Source organism: Mus musculus, chromosome 6 (genome assembly GCF_000001635.26).
Source record: "Mus musculus strain C57BL/6J chromosome 6, GRCm38.p6 C57BL/6J".
In the NCBI taxonomy this organism is placed as follows: domain Eukaryota; kingdom Metazoa; phylum Chordata; class Mammalia; order Rodentia; family Muridae; genus Mus; species Mus musculus.
Window position 1 is genome coordinate 76877575 of NC_000072.6, and position 27893 is coordinate 76905467.

A 27893-nucleotide genomic window follows, 5' to 3' on the forward strand; every position below is an offset into this window, starting at 1 on the left:
TGTAGTACTGAAGTGTCGATAGTGGAGTTCTCTACTTTCCTCTTTTACTTTTTCCTTGATCAAGTCATATTTAGAGGCATAATGTATGTGTATCTGATACACATACATTATTTATCACACTACCATGATGCATTAATCTTTTGTTATTACAGACTATCCTTTTTCTCTTATGATTTGTACTTAAAGTCCGTTTTGTCTGGCATTAGGGGAGTTAGTCCTATTCTCTTTGATTATTCTTTTTGTTGTGTAAGTTTCATCTTAGTCTGATAAATTTTTGGTAGATCTAAGTGTCATATATACAGTATATGGACATTTGAATAAGTACCTACTTTGCATTGCATATTATATTTATTGCACAAGAAATATAATCTGGACATTTCATTCCTAAACATATATAAGCATCTGTATTGTTCCCAAAGCCCTTGGTTATACAACTGCTCCTAAGCCTCTTAATTGTGTAGAATTCTTGCCATTGTTTTTTCCTACACTATGTTAGATGATATTCTTTTCACATCTATAACCTTCAGAAGCATACAACATGTTGAGTTTCCCAGGGTGGTTGCCTTTTCTTTAGCCTTCAACCTGATAAACTATATCTCAATTCCAGTCAGCACTTGGGGTTAAGGCACAAACCATTACTGCCATCAGACACCAGTCAAGGTAGAACATTGGGTAGAAGTTTCACCTTTTTCTTTCCTTGGTTGTGGAACCAGGAATTGAGTGACATTCCTACTGAACATGTCACCAAAGAGAGGGATGGAGTGGTCAGCAACATGCTTCAAACTTTCCTGTGATACTGTGTTTACTTGGGCAGGTATTTTCTCTCTTGATGAAATCAGAAATTACCACCCTCCTATATTTAACATTCCTCTTTAGAAAAGTGTGTGTGTGTGTTCATGCGCACATAGGAGCATAGGTTCTACCATTCCTGTGTCTCCTCAAATATACCACTGCAGTTTGAACATACCATTGTAGTTTACCCTAGTGAATTGTTTTCCAGACATTTAACTGACTCTTCATACTCTCTCTGAATAAATCTTTAGCTTTTTTAAGTCCATATCTAGTTATGCCAGAAATTACTGGAAAGTCTTACATGTCTATAGAACATGCATCTTCTGAGAGTTTTTCAGTACTGACCTTTTAGATAGTATGTTTCAACATATGAATGTAGGTCTTTTGATTTTTTTGGCTGTTTTTGTTTTTGTTGTTGTTGTTATGGTTGTTGTTTTTGTTTAATGCTATCATGCAAGTTCAATGTTCCATTCTGTTTCATTGTTAACATAGACTACACTCATCCCATCTCATCATATGTATGTTCCAAAGGTTCACTATGACTGTCATATTCTGCTGTAGTATTCTGTCAAAGCTCTCACCCTACTTATGGCTCTTATGAAATTAGTCAATGTATGCCTTTCATGTATCAAAAATATACTTAGATGTGATGTAGTGGAGGCTCAGTGGTTAAGAGCATGCCCTGTTCTTGTACAGGACCAGAATTTGTTTCCAAGGACCTTTGTTAGCCAGATCATAATCACCTGCTAACTTCAGGGGATCTGTTGTTTTAACCTCTGCAGGTAAGTACCTGCAATCAATCACACATACCCACAGAAAAACACATTATTAGAAAGTATTTAAGATTATTTACATTGTAGTTGCTTCTACCTCTTTCATCAGTCTCCACAATGCTAGTATTTCAGTATGTCCTGATGTCTATATTTCTTTTTAAATATTTTTATTAGGTATTTTCCTCATTTACATTTCCAATGCTATCCCAAAAGTCCCCCATACCCTCTCCCCACTCCCCTACCCACCCACTCCCACTTTTTGGCCCTCGCATTCCCCTGTACTGGGGCATATAAAGTTTGCAAGTCCAATGGGCCTCTCTTTCCAGTGATGGCCAACTAGGCCATCTTTTGATACATATGCAGCTAGAGTCAAGAGCTCCGAGGTACTGGTTAGTTCATAATGTTGTTCCACCTATAGGGTTGTAGATCCCTTTAGCTCCTTGGGTACTTTCTCTAGCTCCTCCATTGGGGGCCCTGTGATCCATCCAATAGCTGACTGTGAGCATCCACTTCTGTGTTTGATAGGCCCCGGCATAGTCTCACAAGAGACAACTATATCTGGGTCCTTTCAGCAAAATCTTGCTAGTGTGTGCAATGGTGTCAGTGTTTGGAAGCTGATTATGGGATGGATCCCAGGTTATGGCAGTCTCTAGATGGTCCATCCTTTAGTCACAGCTCCCAACTTTGTCTCTGTAACTCCTTCCATGGCTGATGTCTATATTTCTAATCTGTAGTATTTATTTATGTTTATTTGCTACTGTTTTGCTTCTATAATTTAGGTATAATACTGTAGGTTGTACACTTCTTTCCATTACCTTTTGGAGCAATAGCCTTGGCTTTGGAAAACCAGCAGTTCCTTTATTGCTGTGATGTTCTTAGCAAAATACACTTAGGTTTGCAAAGTCACCATTTTCTTTGCTCACATGAGCAATCATGGCAAGGACGGGATGAAGTTTGCTGAAGATGAATGGCAAGCAAGGACTATGCAGATTTGTAGAATACCTTCAGATGTAAGCAAAATTCAGGTCTGATTTTCTGAAAGCCTATATACACAAGGCTCATACATATTAAAGTAGCTAAGCAGCAGTGTACAGGTCAAGGTCCAAGACATTCTTTACATGTTCTTCAGATACCTGCTGTTTATTTATATTCAAAAATTTTCACAACGTTTCTGAATGTTTTAAGTTTCCTGGCTAGTATTAAGAATACTTTCTGCTAAATTTAAAAACTAGAATGGCATATAAAGTAAGAATTTTAACAGTAGTAATTATGTATCACTCAGGATCTTTGAACAATGCTTGTTCAAGAAATTTTCTTGATTCTCTACCTAGTCATTAACACCAGGCTGGTACTTTTTATCTCCTACTTCTAACCCCTGACTACCTGTGTTGCCTTCCATCCTGGAGAGAAGGGATATGAAGAGATGTCCATCATCTTTGAAAGCTTCAGAGGAGGACAAAAATGGGATTGGTGATATTTTTAAGAAAGTGTTCCAAAAAAGAATGTTTTCCCTGTTGTTTCTGAGAAGATCTGATTTCTCAGAACTGAGTCAATGTTGCTAAGAATGTGTTGTCATTATTATTCTGGTCAATAGACCAGTGGCATGCTAGTTACTACTGTTAGACAAGCAAAGAGGGAAGGTCTCCAGCATTGTTGCTGAGTACTGCACTCAGCTTATGACCTGGCTCCAATTTTGGATAACTCACTATGTTTCTGAATGCTTATGCAAATTAAGGGGGCAGGCCTATTATATTTAATGATTAGTGCTGAAAATGATTCTACAGCTTTTCTAGTGTTTCCTCCATTATGGTCTCAGTGGTGCTTTAAGTGCCAGCCAGCTGGGTTTTTAGCAGAAACATTTCCAAATAAGGATTTGGACTGTACTTTCTTTCCTTCTATTACTTTCCTATCTGTTCCATCTGGGATCAGGCACAGCTTATATGCATGTGAAACCCAAAGAATTATTATATCATTGAGAAATATGTTCTGCCCAGCATCTGCTGGTAGCACATAGTGATGTGTAACTTGGAGATATCGCTCTAATGGAGGAGCTTCAATTATTCATTTGAGTAACTGGGTGCTTTTCCCCACTCCTTAGTTCAAAACCGAATGACACACAGAATCTCTTTGGTGATGTGATTGGTGTCTTGTTGTTCTAATTTAAAGAGGAAAACAAAGGAAGTGAATAAATATTTTGAAATTAGTAAAATCTTAACTTTAAATCATAAATCTCATGTTTTAATTATTTAGACCAGGGAACCATGATTGATCCAGAAAAGTCAATACAAGTATTCTCATATCAGATTCCGTTTGAAAGTGAAACAAAACAAATGAAAAAACAAACTACAAAATACCTTTTCTGAAAAAAATGACTGTGAGAATATATGTTTTAAGGGCTGATTTGAAAATCCAAGCAAGAAGTTTTAAATCAATATTTAAGAATATTCCTGAATTTATATTACCCACGCATGCTGAGAAAGAAAACATTATCCAGGTGTCAAGATTAAATGTGTTTATTTTGTGTCAGTGAATACAATGGTATATTAGATACCAGCACTCTCAGCTACACACCTATGCATTTGCCTCTAAGCCTTCACATACTGTCAATCTCCATTTCGCTAACGTTCCACCACTGAGCCTTCTATGTCTAGCAAAGTCAGAGTTCAAGTTTAGAAAGAAAGAAATAGAAGGGAGGACAGTTGAGCTCCACTTTGTGTCATTAGGGTCCGCAGAAGGATCCACGGGTCTCAAAGGAATATTTATTGTCTTCAGCAGAGGGGAGAAAATAAGAGGAACACTAGTAATGGCACTACCAGGAAGAAAGAACAGAATGCAGATTAAAGAAACATTTGAGACGGGATGAGTTAGTTTCTCCTCAGTTAAGAATCCACATGAGAGCATGGATACAGGACATTGAGGTTAAAATTTCAATTTGTGGGCCACACACTTCAGCGTATTGGCTAGTACAGTTTTGCACTCAAACAGAAGCAGTACAGGTTTTATGTTCTACCATTACACTTCCAGGTTTTTCACTTATGAATATACCTGCCAACCTAATGGTTCTTGCATGCATTAGAGTTTGCTTTTGTAGAGTTAAGTTTATTTTCCCCATCCCTCCCACTCCCGTGAACATCACAGTGTGAACTCTTTGCCCAACTTTAAGAGAATGTTGCAAAGGACAGCTCTGTTCCACCTCAGGACAGAAATTGTCACCTGTCCCCTTCCGAGGCTACTGATAGACCAGCAGCATTGATCTCATCTCGTCTAACATGCAAACAGACACTGTTCTCTTAATTTCCCCATGCCAGAGGCAGACAAGTCAGCAGGTATGCTTACAAAAAATGGAATCAAAATGAAAAAGAAAGGGGGAGGAGGGAAAGAAAAAGCTTTCTTGTTTGTAGCCTATTGTCCTAGAAGGAATCCATTGCCTTGAATTCACTTAAAGCCTGCACAGGTGAAATGTGTTTCTTTTGAGACCCCCGTCTAACTCTTGTCTGGAATTCTTCAGGCTTTTCTCTCTTCACAAGGGGCTTCTTTTCAGGAGCCTTCATCTTCCAAGACACAACTGGAGAGTTGACAGCTGCTGTTCCATAGACCTTCTGGTATTTAGTTGAGGCTACATAAGACGCTTTCACCGTGAGGACAACAGCATTCATCAGGTTTTTGGCTGCCTGGATGAGTGATGTAGCACTGTCCAGCTAGAACAGGAGAAAATGAGAGACAATGGGTTAGTTAAGGCCTCAAAGTCACAGGACATAGGCACAGTTTCACACATCAAGCAGTGTTGTGCTTCTGCTAGTGTTGCCACACACAAGCAAATTATCACAAGAAAAAGTCAGTAGATTGTAAATCAGCCACCTGCCTTCTCCTACCCTTGATCCCCAAATAAGAAAAATCAGGTTGTTCTATAGTACATAGCTGTCTAAAATCCCAATGCCACTGAAGATGAAGCTCTATCCTTAGCCTGTAAGTATCCCCATGGGCAACGTATATTATTAGACTCATTCACAATTGTATCAGTGACTCAAGTACTTGCCAAACATTGAATATTTTGTAAAAGAAGTCACAAAGGGATACATTTCAGGTTCATGCCCCTACCTATGGGAGGATTATTACAGGTTATTTCTACTTCCTGAACTCAGAATGGGTAGAAATGAAGTCACCAGTCCACCCATAAGTTTTACTTATTGATCTTGGAGTATACACTTCAGTATTTCTAGGTTACATACCTCCTGTGAAAATATCAGTTATTTTGGCATGATTTTCTGGGTACAACAGTGGTCAGCAAGGCCACATGTCCTGTGTTATTCAATGATTTACTATGCACTACACCCCAAACACTATTCCAAGAATTTCTCAAGTACTTCTATACGTTATTCTTTAAAACACTCTCTAGGTGTAATCATTACAGTCCCTTTATGATGAAAGAAGTGGCATTCTTAAAAACTTATCTATTGGTTCACACTGCCACCTATTGAATAGGGTAACTTTAAAACACTGCGGGGGGATCGGGAGGATCAAGAGTTAAGGCCAGGCAGAACCTGGTAGGCAGATCTCTGTGAGTTAAAGTCTCACCTGGTTAATATAGCCAGTACTAGGTTAGTGACATCTACATAAATGACAATGTGTCTAAAACAAAACAAACAACAACAAAAGGAGGCCAGCCTGAGCTACAAAAGAAACACTGCTGTCAGAATAAACAAGGAAAAATAATAAAATAATAATAGGATTTGAATCCCATCACAGGACAAACAATTTTAGATTTTCCTAATGTCTACTACTAGCTGGGCCGTGTGACCCATAATGTATCCTGGCCATTTAATATCTGCTTCAACTCTGCGAGTAACAGCAATGGAACCATAGATGCTAGAAAGACTACATATCCCAGAGTCTCTTTCAGCAAGGATTTTACATGTAGACTAATAAAAGAAAAAAAATCATTAGCTAGACTGGAAATCTTACTCTAGCTTCAGACATGTTTGAGCATGGTGAATCATCCCTCAGATGTTTGCAGTGGGAAATACAGAGAGTATCTTACAGTTTAAGAACTAAACTTAGGACCCTCCTCTGTGTGTATGCTTTTGTTAGGTGCTACATATATAACGCGTGTGTCTAGACTATGGCTACATGAAGCACAGAGCTTTGTAAGGTTTAATGATCAGCAATAGCTTTAAGAACAGAGACTATAAGCCCTGTGGCTCCATCCTTCTATGTGACTGCCATTCATGTTGCTTCACACCATCTCTTATAATCAGAGTTCCCTCTACAAACTCTCTAGTCATTTGAAAGTTGGATCAGTGCCTCTTAAGTGCCATTACTTTGACAGCTTTTTCTACCATATTCTTCATAAAAGATTTCTTTTTTTAAAAAGGCTTTACACTGGTTTAAAAATGATTACAACCTAATGAGCAAATTTATTCCTTCATCTAAAAGTTTGACCTATCACTGAAAAAATATATATTCTTTGTATACCCGAATCTCCTCTAATACTAAAAAATTAATGCTTTGCCATAGAAAATATCAGTAAGATATTTACTATACAATAATAGAGAAAAGTATGTGGCTCTGAGCCATGAGTCCACTGAAGTATAATGCATTGTTGTATGACCTAATTTAAACAAGTAGAATGACCCATTTAGTACCGCACTTTAGCATCTCTATCAGTCTATACAATTACATATATCTAAATAATGGCCCAATTGATACTGTTTAGTTTATACCACCTGGGTTTCTAAAGTTAACTTTCATGAGCAAATGCTAGAGTACTTAATGTTAATACTGGAAAGAAGCCAAGCATTGATTAGTTTAGTGTTTCTTCAATCGACAGCCTTTGAATTGCCATGTCAGGATCACCTTGAAAATGTCCCTTTACAACTCCAACCCAAAGCTTTATGAAAATAAATAAGTAAATCTAAAAATAAAAATTAAAAAACCTTCCATTTTAACCAGTACAATATGTGATTCTTATAAATATGCCAACGTTTGGTGACAACTAGATTAATGGAACCCAAAGAGGACTATCAGCATATTTTATCAGTTGCTCCCAGTACTTCACAGCATCTGACTGAATTCCACATTTTCAGTTTTTCCCATTATCCCTCCAGTGGGTGTAGAAAAGGCAGCAACATGTTGGGCCAATTAGAACACATCTGTCTTGATTACTATGCAACCTGAAAAGATCGTTCTCCCATGCCTCTCAATGGGAACTATGATCATTTCCGCATCAGGTTTTCAGGTTTTAAGAGTGAGTGGTACATATTCATAAAGTTAATTAATTGGGTAGAATAGAAAGTGAAGTTATATGCCAGTGATAATATTGCTTTGGGGGGTTATGATAGAATTAGTAGACTGAGACACGATGTGTCTATTATAATATCAAATGACTCTTGAAGAATGAATACTGGGGAATAGAATGGATCTGAATAAAAAGATACAAGTAGTTTGGAGATTACTGCCATAGATCCCATTTCTAGATTGCTTCAGCAAAGCTAGGAGAGAGCCTGCCTCATCTTCAAAACTCATTTTGTCTCCCAGCCTGACACAGGAATCCTGTGAGATGACTTCATATATTGTTGGGAGTGTGAAGGCTCTGAGATATAAACCTAGTGGTTTTGTTCAAACCACCTGCTAAGGAATATATTGGGAGAGAGACATAGACAACTAACCCTGAACAAAATTATACAAATACAATAAGCTGAATCAAAAATTGAATAAAAAATGTGATTTAAAAAAGTTGAATTCCAAAGGTATTGTGTGCTTTGCTCTAGATCCACTTCTACTATTTGGCTATTTTTCACAATAGGTTATTTTTCTTTTCATTTCGAGTAAACAGGTTTTACTTATGTTTCTTCCAAAGTTGCCTCCTGGCTGAAAAGTTTTAACCGAACTTTTAATCCCCAAAAGATATTAGAAAGAGTAAAGGCATGCGGTATGATTTATTTCTTTTAGCAAAGTTTAAGGACACCTATTTAACATAATTGCTTTCTATTTTCTGATGTTTTACTCTAGCAGTGGCATTTCCAAATAAGATGAGTAAATTAACATATGTAAGTGAAGTTCTAATAATAATAACTGACATTAATTGGGCACTTATGTGGAGGTGCGCGCCATTGCCTTAGTCATGTTAATTGAATTATGTGATTCAATTTCCAAGGTTTCTCAAGTAGCAATGACTGTTGCATAGGTGAGGAAACTGTCACTTAGGGATTAAAATCAATTATAACTTTTGACAGGCTTGGAAAGCCCATGAACAGCACTACTCCCTGGGAGCACTACAGAGACGCTGCGGGTCTTCTTTACCAGCTACTACCTATGAATCAAGGAATCTCTGCTTCTCTTCACTCTGCCTGGCCTGGAAACCTGACGCTTCTCAACTCTGCAGTGCTCTCACAGCAGCATCACCAAGTTTATGACAGTCTCCATCTCACTGGCTCTAGTTTTCCATCTTGTTTGAAAAGTCTGAATCTTTTTCTGTGTAGACATTTTGAGCTTACACTATCCCTGCCCAGTGTTTAACTGTTCCCAGAAACTCAACCTACAGCTGTCTTACAGTCTTAGAGCCAACACTTGGAGCAGCAGAGGCTCTGTAAAGCAACCTATGTACATTTACTACCCAGTTCTAACTAAATACTGGTTAGAACTTCAAGTGGCTCTCCATTATAATTAGTGTTTCTAAGCCTTGAGTTCACTTCCTCTCAAATGGATTAAAAAATTAACACCATCACCAGAATTACTCAAACATTCAACATGGCCATTTCTTTCCAGTACAAAGCCCAGTCTTTCATTAAAGATACTTTGGTTCACCTTGGTGATCCTTACATCTAGCTTAAGAGAAATTGTTCACTCTTTTAAAAGCTAGTTTTAAAAATAGAAGCCTATATTTACCAAATCAGACCACATGACCACTTTAATTTAGATGGATAGTCATCCCTGAGAGTGGCCATGTAAATTGCCATGTATGGTACATGGTTCACCCATGAGCCACTATAATTCCATAACCAGGGTTTAAATACAGATAGCCTGACTTGAGAACCCCTACTACAGTCATTGCTCACACTGACCAACCCTCTGTCCCTCCACAGTACTATCAAGCAGGATTGAACTCACACTCTTCCACACTGTGAAAGTTGTTCCACACCACAGAAATTAGAATTCTCCTAATTCTGTCGCTAATCTTTCAAAATATCAAAGTACTATTTTAAAAGAAGGCAACAGATGTTTCCTCACATCTTGTTCTATTACAGTCCGTTAAAGCAAATAAGGGTGAACTACACTGTCTCTGAGGCATTTTTCTGTCCTATTTCTCTCCAACCCCCCCCCCCCCACACACACACACACACACACTGTTTCCATTCTTAATCCCATACAACTTCCATCACAAAGTCACATAGGGATCGTCTGCCTGGGCACTCTCATTTGTGTTTTGAATTAATGGAAGGCTTTCCTAAATGTAATTCCTCCCATCAGTGATATTTTCCAGCTGTCTGATGCTTTATGACTTTAAAGCTGTAAAACACCATGATCTGTGCTTGACATCAGTTACCTACCCGGAGTCACCTAAAGTCACTACTGGTAAATTGTTTCTCTAATGCTGGGCTTGCACTGACCATGCACAATTTTGACACCATGCCTAACTCACTAACAGTCTTGAAATCAATGCTGAAATCTCATTTTCCCTCTGCCTGCTATATCTCCATTTGTCCACCCACACATTTTCACATGCAGGTATTTCTTCTATGTTATGTCAACCACTTCTCTTAAGTGATGACTATGTAGACAAGAATAGACTCAGACTATAAGATATAATGGAAAAATCCAGAAAAGATGACACACACATTCTAAAAAGCTTAATTTTGTATGAGGGGTGCCTTAGTAGGCTGCCGGGTACTCTAGGAACCTGGAAGTAGATTTACTTGGAGTCATATAGTGAGGGATAGTGCAAGGAAAAGGACTTCTTGTGGGATCATGACTCCTAAACCCTTCAATGGGGACAAATATCAAATTCCTATTACCCCTGGCTTTATATTGATGTTTGTAGGCAAAACTGAGAATGAAAGAAAAGTTGAGATGTTACAGAGCTGAGTTTAATTACTAGCTAATTGAGATTGAGGTATGTGTTTTGTCTTGGGGATGATTTGTCTTAGGGATCATCTTAGGGATGATTATAAACATTGGGGTGAAACTTTGGTAGCTGCATATGAAATACTACATACTTTATAACAATTCTTCCTAATTTCATATATATGTATATGTATGTATAATTATATATATATATAGTATACTCACTTATGACCTCTTCATGTTCTTATTTAGTGTTTTTACAAAGCAAAATAAAAGAATGCAAAATAAACTACTAAATCTGTTTTTCTCTCCACATATCCAAATTTTCAATATATTTATTTAAAAATTATCAGTATAAGACTTTCAAGATAAAAATCAGTATCATCTAAGATATGATAGTATCAAGAAAGAGCCTATTTGAATAGAAAATGACTGTTTGACTGGTGAATAATGAAGGAATTAGCTATCCACAGCAATGGGGTGCTTGCTGAAGCCAAGGATAATAAAAAAAAACTTTATGATTCACAATTTTCTTTAAGAAATAAAAATAAAATGAACAATGTCTAAAAGTGAAAAATGTAAAAGGAGTGGAGAACTCACTGGTCTGAAACGTACAAAAGCTGAATGTTTCAGGATGCCATTCACAAAGGTCGAGGACGTAATGCAGAGGGTTGGGATGTAAGGTGTGTACTTAGAATGCTTTGATTCCTAGCAGGCGTGTGGTTTTGAGCCATCTTAGGTCATATTTAAAGAAGATGGTTAGGAGAATATGTATATATATATATATATATATATATATATATATACATACATACACACACGTGTGTGTGTGTGTGTGTGTGTGTGTGTGTGTGTGTGTAATGCAAACTGTTCAAATCAGAAATAATTGGAATGGGAATGTCATGGGAATATTGGACAAATGAAAAAAAATGAAATAAGCCAAGTCCATTTAGAACATGTTTTGGGAATATAAATACAAAGGGGGATGCTTGAGGGCAATGGAAAATCTAGCTGCCTAAGAAAAAGTGCTCATTCATGTCAAGGCTGAAACTATCCTATTTTCATTACTTCAACTCCAAGTTAATAACTGTGAATATAAAACTAGAAATAAGTTTGCCATATATGGCAGAAGTCCATTTTAGTTACTTTCAAGATTCTGAGTGGCTAAATAAGATATCTTTAACACCGAGTAGGAAGTAGTTTTAGTGGCACTAGCCTACATATTTTTGAGGAAAGAAATTATGATAGAAATATTGAGAATAATTATAATAAGGATGTTGCTTTCAGAAAACTACAGCTTCCCTTTAGTTATATTTAAACTATTACCTACCCCACCCCCACAAAAATGTCACACATTGCTCACTGGCTTGGGGAGATTTTGCTACAAGTAAGCTTTGCTGTTAATAAATGGAAACCTAGAGACCTAAAGCAACAGGGTCTATTATCTGCCTACAAGAACATTTCATGTTCAAAAACTAAAATCCATGATCTTTGAAGAGGTATTTGATCTCCCTAGAAACCATGATACATCTGAAACACCTTGAAATATCTGCCTCTTCTTTTCTAGAGTTTATATCAATACCTTTAAAAAAAATCTCTAACAAGTCAGGAGCAATAAATAACTCAGACAAAGATACAGTGAAAAGGTTCAGGTGTGTCCTTTCTTCCCCTAGGTGAGCAATCGCAGGATGTTCATATACTGGCCTAAATGGAAAATGACATGTCTGTGGTGGCGCATTATCATTTTGGTGCTCTTTCCACTCACGACTCAGATATCAATAGTGAGATAGAGTTAGCAAAGCTAGGTTTCTTTGGCTTAACAGAGTGGTGAAGAACAGTTAGCAATTTACCACTCATCCCTGTAGTGCTACAGGCAGACATCCTTCATAAACAACAGTACTTTGCTCTCTTAGCACTGGTTATACAAAGAGAAGAAACGTATTTACTTTCTTTCTCCAAGAGTTGACCTTTTGACAGAGTTGTCAAAGATAGTGTAGTACCACTTACAGCATACATAAATAATCTCCTATATTAGGTCTATATGTACATGAGCTTAAATACATTTGATTTCACTATTATCCATCAGACCACGACAAACACATTTTATTTAAACGACATCACACTCCTCTTTTTGTTCCAATGACTAATATTTAGGAACAGATTGTGCACTTCTTAGTAATGGCTCTTTCTTATGAGCTGCCAATTAATGAAATAGTTAATGAGAAGACATATGTATTAACAGAAGTACAAGTATTATAGGGAACCATTTTTAAATAGAATAAAAATCTGGCAATATATATTAACAAGCATTGTGTCTGAGGTAAAAATACACATGACTGGTTTATTGTTGTTTAAACATAAGTACAGCATATCTTATAATATGTACCATACTCTGAATTGTTATCATATCACTAAAGGGACAATCAGATAACATTTGAGCAGTTAGTTTACCCTAGGGATAATCCTTTTTGATAACTTAGTCTTGTTTGACAAATGTTTTCCTTTTTAGTAGGGGATCAATCATGATAGAAAGGAGCACAAGAAGTCTGTTATTTTCTTCTGTGGGGGTTCCATGACTTCTGCCTGAGAGGCGGTTGGTGCTCTACCAACACTGAAAGCCAGATCTGAAAAAAATCTGTATGTGATGGCTAAAGATGAAATTGCCAAAGATCTTAACAGAAAGGCACTTCAGCCTCAGACAGGCTAAGAAAAACATCTCCAAAGCCTTGCTGAGAAATTTATCATTTGTGGTACCCAGGTAACTCTCCACTGGACATATTTGTGTCTTGGATTTTTAATTCATTTAGGTAGGTAGTAGTGCTTCATAGTCAGCCAGTTCACTGATTAACTGTCTTCATTTGCATTTTTTCAATTATAGGTAAGTAAACCTTGGGGAGTCCCATGAAGGCTTAATTACAGTCAACAAATTTTCTAAATATGGCTTAAAGCCATCTTTTTCTCTACCAGTAAAGGCCGAATAATTTTTGCTCAACCCCAACAAGGGATTCTTGCTACACATCAGATGCTTTTTCCTCTTGGAAAATTAGGAGCAATTATGCAAGACGCACCTAGGAATTCTCCCATCTTTACTTTCTTGTTAACTCCCTGCATCATCCTACCCTTCAGAATCTCATGTCATTTTGATTTCTAAATTGTTGGCTTCCATCTGACAGAAGACTCATGAGGAAGTAAATCCATCATCTGAAGAAATGACCTATGAATTTTCAGACACACATCATGACAGGGAGCTTGATAATCTCATCAAAGAATGTCTCAAGAACATCTTCCTACCATCACTTTCTACCATTTACTTCTGTTGGTCTCACTGACTAAGCAAAGTAGATAGGAAAGAGAAAATAACAAGAGAAGGTATAAAAAATATTTTAATTTTAATACAAGATTATTAAAAGTCAAAATTGGGAAACTACATCTTTTAGACTATATTAATCACAAACAAGGATAATTAGCATTCATTGTTCTTGTTACCCTTATCAAATGTGCACAGTCCTTCAGAATTTCCCTCTATACTGGACATAGTCTCTGACTTCCCAAAGTGTATACTCTATCAGTCCTCTATCCATACAAGTATTGTTTAGGGCAGTTTTTCTTGGTTTCATTTCAGTGGTTTTAATTGCAGTTAACAAAGTCCTTCTTATTTGTGGTTTTACTCCTATCAGTTTTAGTGATTCAAGGACAATCTAGGTCTGGAATTACTAAATAGAAAGTTCCAATAAGAAACTCAGGTTTTAAATTGCACACCATTCTTAGGCATGATGAAATTTTGCACCATTTCTTTTTTCAGTACATGAATCAAACCTTGTACAGGGTCTTCCCCATAGCTGAGACTGACTGACTATATCATATAGAGCTCCTTATGCCCACAGTTTTAGGTATCCACCTGACACATCTCTGCTGTCATTAAGTGGGACTGCTACTAAGTTTATTATCATATTTTTGTCCAATATCATAATTATCTTCTTACATAATTCATGAGTAATGATCTTTTATATAAAATACAAAAAAAAAACCCTCAAGTGAAATGTTAGACACATCTATAGCTATATAAAATAATTCAGTACATTAACCCAAAATTTCAGATCGTTTTTCATTATAGAAATGAAAATTAAGACAAAAAGAAAGTTCCATAATTCAAGTGCTCAAAAGAGGTTCTCAGTATAATGCATGGTTTAAAACCCAGCAATTTTAATTAAATTAGTTTTAAGTTTGAGCAGTGAATCCATAGCTTTTTATAATTGAGCACATTTCTCTGTCCACTTTGAATAGTCACAGAAAAATTGCCTATAAACATGTTCCTTCATCTCAGCTATGGATATTTCTACTGTGAACTGGCTATCCATCCACTTCCATGAAATCACTATATACACCTGCCAGAGGTTTGGACATAGGCTTCACCTTGACCTAGGAATATAGTTTTGTGGCATTTCAACCATGAATTCCATTCATTTCTATATTGATTACTCTTCAGATTCTTGAGATACCTTTTTGAAGATTTTTTGGCAGAGAATAATTCAATCTTGTGTAGACATTTTATTACTGATGATTCTCCATCTTCTAAATCTCCTAGCTAGAAGCTCTTTGAATCAGTCCACATCTATGCAAACCTACTCCTCCCAAAGAGCTCTCCCTCCCAGTCATCAGGAAAGGGAAGCCCTTCCCCTCTTCATAACACTTAGATGAAGCATCCTGAGTCTTGTGCTGCACTATGCTTTCTCTGACTCAGCATCTCAAATTCCATCATCTCTTGTCACTACAACTTTAGTAAACTTGCTGCTTGACCCCATCTCACCTTCTGCTCTCTGATCATTCACCTGACCCATTCTCTCCAGTAGCACTTTATCTCATTCTCCATCAAAGCAAATTTAAATATTGGTATCATGGTTACACCAGTTAAACTAGATTGTTTCTAAATTTCATCACACGTACATCACTGGTGGCTTCAGTCTGTTTTCCTCTTTCTTTTATAAATATTTTCCATAATCTTGTAAACTAGTGCATACTTTATCTTATTCACATTTCCCCCACCCATCTGCTATTTACTAAACACCTCTAAAAGGGCCTTATTGAGTTGTGACATTACAGACTTTGAAATAGAAATGAAAAGACGCATGTGAAATTAAAACACAATTAGTAGCCTAGAATGCATTCCTTCTATACAGTCATCCTCCCATGGAAGTAAAGACAAAAGCGAGAGTCTATCAGCAGGCACTTAATTGACAAATTGAAGTTGAGCCAAACTTCAGTATAGACTGGTTATGGGACTTCTTCCATCACTGTACTCAATGTATTTCAAAACCATCATTTTTGTTCATAAAACATTCTTATAAGTAAAAGACTATTGAGAGGACTAATATCAACAAGGCACTGAGTTCTGGTTACTAGACATCATGTTATCACCACATAAAATTTCTCATATCTTCAAAACAAGTACACATGAGCATCCTCTTATCTATATATGGGAAAACAGAAATAGAGAAAATTTAACATTTTGTGGTGGGGGAGTCATTGCACTGTGATACACTCTTAAGAGAGGAGTCCATTCTAGGGCCCTCCTAGTCTACTCTCTAGCATTATGAATATAGGACCAGCAATCTTGGAGTTAGCGAGTGACCTGGAAGGCACAGCAGAGACTTCGTCTCCCTGCCTGCACTTGCTTCCCTTTGCTGAACCTCCAAATCAGGCCTGGACAGAGATTCCCAGGTCCTCAGTGAACCATTTTAATTGCTCACCAACATGAGTCATATGACCGAGAAGTCTTCAGGGTCACACAAAAGAAAGCCACAGCATACAAATGCTTTGCTATCATGACTCATGAAAGCTATGCACTGAGAGAGTATTAGGGAATCTTATTGCCTGGCTTTGATTTTCCTTACAGCAAATAGAATCCCCCAACAAAGGCTCTACATAGTCAAGGAAACTTGATTAATGGCAACTTCTAATTTTTCTCATCTGAAAACTTCATTCATACCACTTCTTGTATACCAAAAGGCTATAAAGAGAAATGGTGTTAAATTTTCACAATTTCAAATTTCTACTTAGCCTTTTAATTTGTCATTTACAAGACACCATGAGGAAAAAAAAAAGACAGAACATGAACAATGGCCATTATCTTCATTAGAGTAGCTGATGTGTGACATTTCCAGTGTTACATCCACTACTGTTCTGCAGAATACTGATGCTCCTGACTATGCTCTCATTTCATAAAACACAAAACTCTCCACGACAGAAGCTATGTATGTGTCATTTACTCCCTATGAAAAGATGGACAGTCACTACTGTAAGAATCTATTTCTTCAAGTGTAGAGTGAATTTAATCACCATGTTTTCCAATGCTGCATGAAATGAGCCTTAGTAGGGAAAGAAAACAACTTAAAACACTCCTTTTAAAAGTTTGAAAGAAGTATGTAGCTATACATGATTATTATATAATCTCTCATAAATTTTGGAACAGCTGGATGCAAGTGCCCCAAGAAACCTGTATAGTAGCAGGTATTCCAACAGATGATTCAAGTAATTGGACATCATCGGTCCTGGCAAGGTAAGAAAACTGAATTTGGCAGAGAACATGAGTCTCCATCTCTTGGTCCTAATTGTGGAGTGACCTAGTGACAATCTCACCTTTTCATGTTGCAGAATACTCAGAACACACTGTCTTCAAAGAAAATGATAGAGGAAACAAACATGTTGTTTTAAGAGGTGGAAAATATTTTGAGTTAGGATCTTTTTGCATTTTCCATTTTCTTTGATTGTTGTGCCGATGTTCTCTATGGAATCTTCTGACCATTAGCCTAATGTGCTAGACATTATTGAAAAATATTTCAACGCAGCAATATTGCCTATCACCTTCCCTTTTCATTTCATCTTAAACATATATTTATCTGTTCCCATCATAAGATTTCAAAATGTACAGAATGAAGGAAGTATACAATAATTCCATTGTCTTCATAATACTTAAAAATTAAAGAAATTACCTGTATCATAGCATTGAAGATAGAAACCTTCAAGTTTTTAAGTGTCATGAACACAAGGGAATTGATTCAATATCCTTGTTTATATACAGTAATAAAATTAAGCCATTTTATCTTACTTAAACGTTATTTTCCCTATTCTCATCAGAACACTTAATTGTCTTTGGGAACAAAGAGTTCATAAATGTAAGTTAGGGGAATCTGATACAACTAGGAAGGAGATAAGAAGGTGATAGGTAAATAACAACTTCAATGGATCCTTAGAAGTTTTTCTTTTAGCAGTGTACACAATTATGCAATGGTGCCAGGGTAACACTGAGGGGTAAAAAGTAAATCTTGCAGCATTGTGTTATATTTTGGGTAAAATATCAAGGTGGCAAGTAGGCCTATGGTTCTCTCTCTGAGAATGAGTTTTCACTGACTAGGGATGAGTGGCTGTAGACATCTAGTTCAGAGATGGTGATAAACACTCTACAATGGCAAACCACAAAAAGCCTCACAGCAAAGGGTTATCTGGACTACTCAAGATATATCAAAGTATTAACAAATAAGAATCTTTCTTTTTAAGAGTCTCAGACTGTCTTTATATTATAGGAAGCACTCATCTTAGCCCTTGAGATTGTCCACTCTCCTCTTTCTATAGTCCAAATCTATCTATATCAGGAGCATTCAGGAACTGGACACTGATCCACAGTTGTATTCAAACTTCAGTTTCAGAATGGTAGCAACAAAAGCATAAACATCTCCTATTTTAATAGCTAATGTGTTGCTCCAATGGTAGTAAATGTGAAAATCAATACTTTCCTCTTTTGTCAGAGTCGTCCTTGTCCCTGATTTCATGCATTACCTCTCAGACTCCTGCAAACTTCCAAAGATGCACCATCTTTATGAGGCAGAGCCCTGGGATGGATGCTCAGCTCCTAAAATATGCAAAAGCTCCACTGGGCAGACACAATGAAAGGGAACTAGGGCACCTATGCTGTCAAAAAGCTGTAGCATTTGACAGGGAGGAAAAAAGTGGAACTTCTCATATCCCTACTTCCCTAGATTACTACACAGACTGATCAGTGTAGGGTAACAGCTATTATTCATGACAGGAAAATAAAGAAGATGTTTAACACTTCTAATTGATTGTTGATTCAAACATGTAGTTACACAACTAATATCTTAATATAGACCATTTAGGTTATATTTTAGCAGCATAAACAGATGATTTTCCCCCTAGTTAAGGTAGGAATGCTAATGTATGCATTTTTTAAGACTTTTATTTAAAGTGATCAAATAGCTCTATAAATAATGTTCCAGAAACAAATACTTCTCTGAATTGTTTCTTCTCTTCTATTTCTTCTCAATATTGTCTTCCTCCTTTCCTATCTCAAACACCCAGAGAAATCCACACATCTAGCAGAGCTTTGGGAATAGAGAGATGCTTAGTTTTTTTCTTCACTAACTTTTCATATCGAGACATGAAAAACAAAATATGCAAGAGCATCTCTCAGATCTTTACAGTTCCACACTCTTCCTTTAAGGTCATGATTTACTAATTCCTTAAACTGACTATCATTCTTGTAATGGTTTTTCATGCTTTGCCAGAGCTTAAATGAATATTTGAGGGACAGTCATGTATTACTGCTTCAGTTTTAATGTGAAATGTCCCCCTCAGGTTAATGAATCAGGGAGTTAGTTACTGGAGGATGGTTTGGGGGGAAATAATTAGAGTCCTAAGTGCACTGATATAATTGGTGGATTGTTCCCTTGATGGATTCATAATATGGTGGTATTATTGGGAAGTGACAAGCAGTAGGAAGATAGGCCTATATTGAAAGCCACCTCCACCAGGGTGGGGGTTTGTGGGAGAGGCTGTCTTTTAAGGTGAGCAGCCTTTGTTACATGCTTCCAACTGCCATAATCCTCTGCCTCAAGCTGGGTCCAGAAACAGAGACAAGTGATCCTGGATGAACCTACATAAATGGTGAATTGGTCTTTCAAGGCATTTTTAGTTGCAGTAATGAAACATCAACTAATAAAGTTACCTTTAACTCCCAGTTTCCCTAAATACTTAACTCTCCTAATGTGCAATTTTCTTGCTCTGAAGCTTCCTCCAAGAACAGAAAGATGAGTCAGTTTGTAACTTTGCAGATTTTGAAACAGAGGTGTGAAAGTGAATCACCTGGTGTGCGTTAAGAAGTTGGTAGTTAATTAGATATTCTAAGATCCTACTCTATCATCTTTATTCAAGAAGTCTGCAATTTAGCTCAAGTTCTGCATTTCATAGCCCCCTCCTACCCCTAAGCTGAGATTTTCTTGCAGATGTTCTGGTCATTAAAAAAGATAAAGGAACACTGGTTGAATAACTACAGTAAAAACATTTTCTACCCTTCTCTGACATTTGGTCCAGTCAACCATATAAAAGATTAGTATGATTTTTTTTTTTCTACTGGTTTGCTCTTCTGAGATATACGTTCTCTTCTTCCTGGAAAAACTTGTATTCCACAGCAATTCTATATAAGTAAAGAATATGTATATGTATACATATACATATATGTATATAAATTATACATACACTCATATATATGCATATATATATATATATATATAACCTTACTTTCACTCCTTTGCCCTTCTACAGGAATGTTCAAATTATCTTGTATTATATTTACTTCAGGGAGATTATTATAATGTGTCAGTGTTACTTGTTTTAGATATGTTTTCCATGATAATTTCATCTATGTATCTATACTACCTCTAATAATAGACATCATATACATAATCAGTTTGTGTTAATTTATAAATCTGATTATTTCTAGAATAATCTAGAAGGATGGTTGCTTGGATTTGAAGAAAAAGAACAATGTCAACTATTTTTGGAGCAAGTAGTTCTCATATCACTACCTCCTTTCTAGATGTATAATGTCTGAAAAAAAATAATTCAAGTTTTATTTCAACTTTTTATTGAACAATTAGTACTAACGATTTCTTTTTTTGCTTTGGAAAGCTGCTTTTGATCAGTAAACTTCAGTGTTCTCACATAGTCACGTTTTGCCTGTGGGGGAAAAATGATTTCCTGAGATAATAAACATCTAAAAGGTAATTTTGATGTCACATTAAGAAACTAAAAAGCATTTCACAGAATTGGTGTGAGCCAAATCCTTATTTAGTTACAAAGCCCTGAGAATCTGGGAAAGGGGCTAGGCTGCAGAATGGTTCTATTCATGGAAATCTAGTCTGTTAGAAAGGTCAAAATAGTATCTTGGACGAATTTAGATGACAAGAAAATGAGGCAAACTGCACACTGCACATTATCAGTGAGTCTACACTACAGGGGCTTTTGGATAAGTTCTTGTTTGTTCATTGTATAAATCTGACCTAAAACAATAATCTCTTTCTAAGTGTATCAGAGAAGAGATTACATAATCACATACATTTATAGTTATTTAAACTTTATCAACAGTGGCTTCTCTGGGACAGAGAATCTGACATGATTTTTGCATCATACATAGAGTGCTTCTCTTTGCCTTCCAGAACAATCTTTATTACAGATGCTCATTGGCGTGGGGACTTTCCATCACCATCTTATACTTCTAAGTCTGCCAAAGATGTCTCTGGAAAAATGTTCCCTTTATTCTCACCAGAGATCCCATTAGTCTTGGGGCTGGTACTTTCTCCTCAACTCTCGTCCATGGTTGTGGGTGGGCATGGTCACAGGACATTCTCTGTAACTGGCTATCTAGTTTTATCTTCATAGTAAGAACACTGTGGCCTTCTTAATTTCTTTAAGTGGAGTGTGTCTTATATTAGACATACGATTAAGTCATAAATGTTTCAGGAAAAGTATAAGACAGCCAGTAAAAGTACAAGTCAGGAGTGACTTTAATTTTGATATAAAACACACCTGAATACAGCATACCCTTAAGTCCATTAATTGATTGTTTATTTGTTTTTCTGGTTTTTTGGGTTTTGGTTTTTTTCTCTCTCTTTCTTAAAGACCTGAATTCTTCTCTGGCATCCTATGTACAATATTGCCAATCTACATTGCCATTGCAAGACTACTAAGGCTTCCACTTCTCATGAAGTCATTCCAAGGCCCTTGATTCCATGAGTTTGTTCTTCACACCCAAGCAAGTTTACAGTCTAAATGTAGTTCCTGAGATACTAAATTCTGGAAATTTATATTACATTAGGGTTTAGAGAAATTTTTACTGAATAAACTAAACTTAGCTTAGGAGCTCACAGGGGTACTTCTTAGTTCCTTGAGCACTTACTGTGTTAGCTTCCAAGCTGTCACTTGGGAAATGTTTAGAGTTCCCACAGGTGGACATTCCCCAAGATTCAAGTAAGGAGTTTTTTTTTTGTTGTTGTTGTTTTTTTTCTCCTATAAGGTTCATAGCTTAGTACTCACTATTTTTTCACTCATCAATACTTATCCATGATATGTATTATTCCTAAAATATTGCATAAGTAACCTTGAACTTTGGAGTGTTCAATGAGATCATTTCTATCTAGCATTTAGTAGATATGTATCTGCTAATGCCAAACAATTTAATTCTAAAAACATAAAACTTCTAAGCAAACCACTGTCTCAAAACAGCACAGCCACTATCATGATGCTATTTTTCCTTACATTTCAGTTCATTCAGAACTAAGTGTGTCATAGAGAACAAGTTGATCAAATGATGGTTCAATACCAAAGAACGTGAACTATATTTATATATAGTATTAACCAGAAATGACACCAGATGGAGGGTATATTTTAAAATCTATTTTTGAATAAGCTTTTTAAGAATTGGATATATGTCTATCATAAAAACTGTATTTTGTCAAAAATTCAGTACTCTTCTGGGCTACCATTAGTTTAAAAGACCATGAAAATATAGAACTTTTGAGTATATGTTCATAAGACTGCATGATTTATAGACTATTTACCTACTTTATACATACAAAAGCAGATTCTTTCCCCCAATCTTTATCTTTGACTTTGAAAAAACCTAACCAGTCAATGAGAGGTAAAGAATCAATATATCAATGGCATATCTTTATCAAATACAACTTCTGTTACAATATACCATTTCTTTTAGAGTACATCATGTGTATGAATTTTAAAACTATAATTTTAATACATACAAAATACATAAAGAACACTGAACATCACTATAGATGGAACATGCACATGAAATCAACAAGTGCATGCATGACACATTCCATGAGAGACTCTCTGAGACCGAACAAGCGTACAACACAACCACTCCCAACTCACGAAGTTTACAGATGATTGTGTTCCAAAAGTTTGGAAAATATTGCCATTTCTTACCTGGCAGCTGTGTGAGGGGGTTGATAAAAGACATTAACAACTTGAGCTATGAGAACACATCCCATTTTTTCTAACACAGAGATATTGCCCCTACCTGGGATTTAGGGGTATAATGCTTTTATTGAGAGATTTGATGGGAATAACTAAACATGTAAGACTTTGGCATTCTCCTGTGCATAGCAACATTAGCTTGACTGCTGGTGATTACCACCCAAATATTCCTGTTGGCTAATATGGCTCTATTTTTCTTCACCAAGTCTAAATGTTCTAAAACTATAGTCAGTCCTTTAGACTCGACATTAAACAAGGAAATTAAGTCTAGAAACACCAAACCTCAGGTGCCAATTCTTGGTATCAAAATAGTTTAGTGCTTACTCAAATATAAAGGTCAATAAATCTGGTAGAAGATAGTATAGATTCTACAAAGCACAGAGAAACTTAGTTTGAACTATGTCTTTTTAAGGTTCTGGCTATGGCTCGGTGGTAGAATGCCTGTTAAGCATTCAAGAGGCCCTTGGATCATTTCCCAGCACCACATAAAAAACTTGGTATGATTGTGTCTACCTATAAGCACAACACTCAGAAGACCGAGGATCAGAAATTCAAGACTATTCTTAGCTGTAAAACACCAGTGAAGTCATGCTGAGATTCATGAGACCTTGTTCCATAAAACAAAGCAATACAAAGAGATCTCCATTCAAACTGTCCCCATTTGGTCACCACCAATGTGCATGAATAAATGCCTAATTAAGGCTCTATACTTTGAAAAACATACATGATAGCCTCTTTGTATATTTTATAATCCATATCTAATTGTGTCCATCTCATTCCAAGAGGCCTTTATGTTTTGATGTTCAATTAAAAAAAGAAAAGAAAAGAAAAAAAAAAAACATATCCATCCTAGTCTTCCCACATCTCTTAAAAGGTGTAGTGCATTTATGAAACCCCTTTGCCCTCTCAGACAAAAGCCTCCAGCTCCAGAATTTTAATAAGTACCCAGGAGAGAGCAAGAAAGGAAGCCAGAGAAAGGCTCACTCCTCTTCATCTTTTCTCTAAAAATAGTGAGGAATATGAGGGGCTAATGAGCATCAGAAACTCAAAGAACAGCAGCTTTGCACACATCTTAGCCAAGTGACCCCCATAAGACAGAGATATTACAACACTTAACAGCAACAATAGCATATAAAATAAAACAATATATTTGGTTGTGATACTTTAAAAATGGCAAATCCTAAACTTGTAGGAGTGGTAACTTTTTTCATTTAAAAAGTGACTTTTGTCAAAGCATAAGGTACCTTTCATTTTCTTACATCTAAATCAATCCTGTTGAAAATTCAGAATCTTTACTTTTCACTCTTGTGATTTTAGAAGTATTCAACAAGTCCAAAAGCCAATGAATGCCAAAGAAGGACATTTCATAGCCCTGAAATTTTACTTAAAAAAAAAAAAAAAAAAAGCTTGAGTAGCTTTCTTCAGGGAATACACAGAGATGGTGGAATGGACTCTACACATTTCACACTGGAGGTAACTTTTAGGCTCGATGCAAAGAAAGACTGAAAAACAATGACAACATCATGTATGCTTCTCAAGTCTGGATCACAGTTGACAGTTACCTCCACATTGAGATTCCTAACCCTTGTCAAAAACAAATAGGACCTTTGCCCAAAGTTGATTAAGAGAGTTTTAGCTTGCATATGTTCATTTGTCTGGCATCCTAGCCCATCCCACCCCCACCCATCTTCAGATTGATAACGACAGCAAGAGATATTAGATTATAAAGTGAAGTCACTTACCATGGAGGAGTCACTGCTTCCACTCCCGATTGGAGCTCCCTCAGCACAGGTTGGGAGGTGGGTAGAAAGTTGACTAGCCCTGCCCCCATCTATGACATCACAATCTACCTCATAAAAGGTAGTGAAAGTGCTCTGAACTCCTGTCTGATTTCCGAGAGATACAGAAAAGAGAAAGTGAGAGAGAGAGCAAGAGAAAAAAATATCCCGTATGCTACTTGGGAGGGAACTGGGGAAGTGGCGGAGGGAACAACTGGGAATTACCTAGGAGAAAGAGGTTATGAAGGCCTTAGGTGCTGAAAGAGATATGTGCTGGCTTTTTTGATATTCAGCAGCCAGGTCGTTCAGATTCCTCTTTAGGTAGTCAACAGGTAAAGGCACCACGTGCGAGAAGAATGAAGAAGCACCCTTTCATGCCCAGCACTGTCAGGGATAGTTAAATGGGCTCAGAAGGAATGACTCCTCTATTTAAAGCATTGAACATTGCCAAGAGAGAAAGCAAGGGTGGTTTGTAGCTCTTAAACCCTGGAACAAAATGGGGGGATTCCAGGTGCCTTGCTTAGAGGTTCCAGTGTCTTGCTGTGTAAGCCTAGCCAAGGTCTTCACCTCTGTGCATAACCCAGCTTGTGGTATGAAAGGGATACTTACCTCATTCAGGGGAACATTCATTATTGTAACATAAAGTTTTTATTATTGTTTGGTACCCAGTGGTGGGTTGTATAAATGGCATGATTGAAAAGATAAGCCAATAATCAATGCTCATTTCTAACTTTAGAACTAATTCTTAAATTTTCTGAATATTTTTCTTGCTGTTTGGTTTTTGTCTTTTGTTTTACATTGGTATCAACTATACTATCTATCTTCACTGGGCCTATAAAGCCCACTTACAAAAAACTACAGGAAAAAAAAAATCAAAGGTAAAATTCTTACAGTTCCCAAATTTTCAAGTTGTTCCTTCTCAGATGTTAAATCCATGTGACTCAGAAGGTAACTGAGTTTGCCTGACCAAACATTCTTGAAGCAGACAATTCTGACCTGTGGACTATGTCTATGTCTGTGTTTAACATCTATGTCATTTTTATCTCAGTCAAGATGCCGCAAAGTGTGACAGAACTATAATTTTTTGAAGTAATAGCTTAGAAATATAGAAATATAAAATACTACAAGTTATGAAGTAGGAACTGTTTGGTACTGAAGACTAGTTTCTGTTAAAATAGCAGCCAGTGCTGCTTCTGTTTAATTAAGTGGATCTAAAACTGTGAACTATGAACCCTGTAGTGATCACATATAAGATATCCTGCATAACGGATATTTATGTTTGAATTCATAATAATAAGTAGCAAGATCAAATTTAGGAAGTGCCATCCAAATGATTTTATAATTGGAGGTCACTACCACATTAAAAAAATACATTAAAGATGTATTAAAGGGGTGCAGGTCTAGAAAACCTGAGAACCAGTGGTTAGTGGAATACATGAAAAATAAAACTCTTTGCAAAGAAAACATGCTAACAAACAGTACACATCAAAATAATAACTTTCAGATTGCCAAAGCCTGTTTGTATGTGCAAACAAATGACCAAATCTTTGATTTTAAATCGGTGTATTTCAATTTCCAAGTCTTGATTATCACATAGATGTATATTACACTAATTACAATATATAATTATGTAATGCTGCCAGGAAGTTACTAACTTTGAATTAATGATAGAGTTAGCAACATCCTCAGCTTCCAAAGCAGTGCTGGGGACATTGAAACAAACATCCTTAAAAAAATTCAAGAGGACATCAGGGAAACAATTATCGAGTGTGTATGTAGAAGGAAATTTTCTCTCATCTGACAGTCTCCTTGAGTTAGAGAAATCAAGGATACTCTACATTTATTTTCCTTGCTGTATTGATGTATTTCCATTTTGTATAATTCCGTGAGTAAATTCAAATTCAACATACAATAGCACCTTGAAACTAATGACCCTATGAAGTCTTAGTTTTTACATGCTAAATCATTGATTAGTTGGCTTATCTTAGGTAATTTTAATAATTTATAATGTGCCACTGGTTTTAGATAATAAGCATTACCTGATTTTTTTTCCTGTTGTAGAGAATATACTAGCCAATTATGGCTGTTATTTTTAGAGATGATTATGAAATCTTAGAAACTTGAATCATCTCAAATGTTTTAAACATGTAAAGGTCATAAAGATTAATGATGTCATTTCCCATTTTCCAATAAACACCTTAAGATTTTTGACTTCCCAATATAGAAGTTACAATTCTACACCATTACAGTAAAATAACAAAAATTGGGTTAAGTAGTTTTAAAATATGGAAATAGAACATATGGAAGTTAGACTATAATTTGTAAGTATTTCTTATTGGCTGCCTATTGATAATTTGAAAATGAAAAAAAAAATGTCTTCAGGAACCCAATGCAAAACTAGGCTGCATCAAAAAGATGCGCAGTAATAAACTGTGCTGACATTTCAGGTGAATTTTATGTGACTGAATGTGAAAATGCCTGTAGTGATGAAATTAGGTAAAGAAACGAGAACTTGCTGTGATGCAGGATGCAATCCAAGGGTCTAGCCCTTTGACAGCATTCATACAATCTAAGTTTGACTTCAACTAAGAATTTGTTGCCTGGTTTCCATGATATTAAACAAAATGGATGAGAAATCTCTTCAAGATAAGACCTCAAGTGAGTTTAAGATGCCAGGCAGAGTTTCTGTCATCACAGTTACTATGTTCATCTGACAAAAGACATAGGATGGCTTTAATTTCTTTGTGTTAATGAATCTAATTTAATGTCTAACTCAGACTGAAAAGAGACCACTGAAAAGATAGGGCTGCTTTACAAGAGTGATCTTCAGATGCCTATGCAAACTAATTGAACATGGAAAAAGCAAAGCTAGGTCCACACAGATTGACCAGAGTGTTATCATTAAAGAAAATTACCTCAAGAAGATAAGTCTCAATAAACAATCTCAGAAGCATGATTCACTCAGTTCCTATGTAAAGGCATAATTGTTTGTTTTGTGGTACTATATTATGTCTAGATATCAGAGCAGAAAAGAGTAGATAGTCATTCCTTTAAGAAGAAGCCAGACTGGAACATCTCCAGGATAGTCACTCCCAGTGACAAAAGTGATTTGCCAAAGAAAGTGGATGAATGAAGTTAAGACACA

General features: G+C 36.3%; 1 protein-coding gene across 5 annotated transcripts in view; it reads right to left on the reverse strand.

Annotated features, from left to right (window-relative positions):
- Positions 1-4062: 4062 nt before the first annotated feature.
- Positions 4063-27893, reverse strand: part of Ctnna2 (catenin (cadherin associated protein), alpha 2) — a 1098179-nt gene continuing 1074348 nt past the window's right edge. For 2 of the 5 annotated variants that reach the window (NM_009819.2, NM_001109764.1), the window contains 2 exons: positions 24713-24856; positions 4063-5263 (listed from right to left, as the gene is read on the reverse strand). In NM_009819.2, the coding sequence (NP_033949.2) occupies positions 4976-5263; positions 24713-24856 (432 nt within the window). In that variant the 3' untranslated portion in view covers positions 4063-4975. Of the gene's footprint in view, positions 5264-22919; positions 22927-24712; positions 24857-27893 lie in introns of all 5 variants that reach the window. The other 3 variants (NM_001355193.1, NM_145732.2, XM_011241195.3) reach the window with 2 other exon arrangements.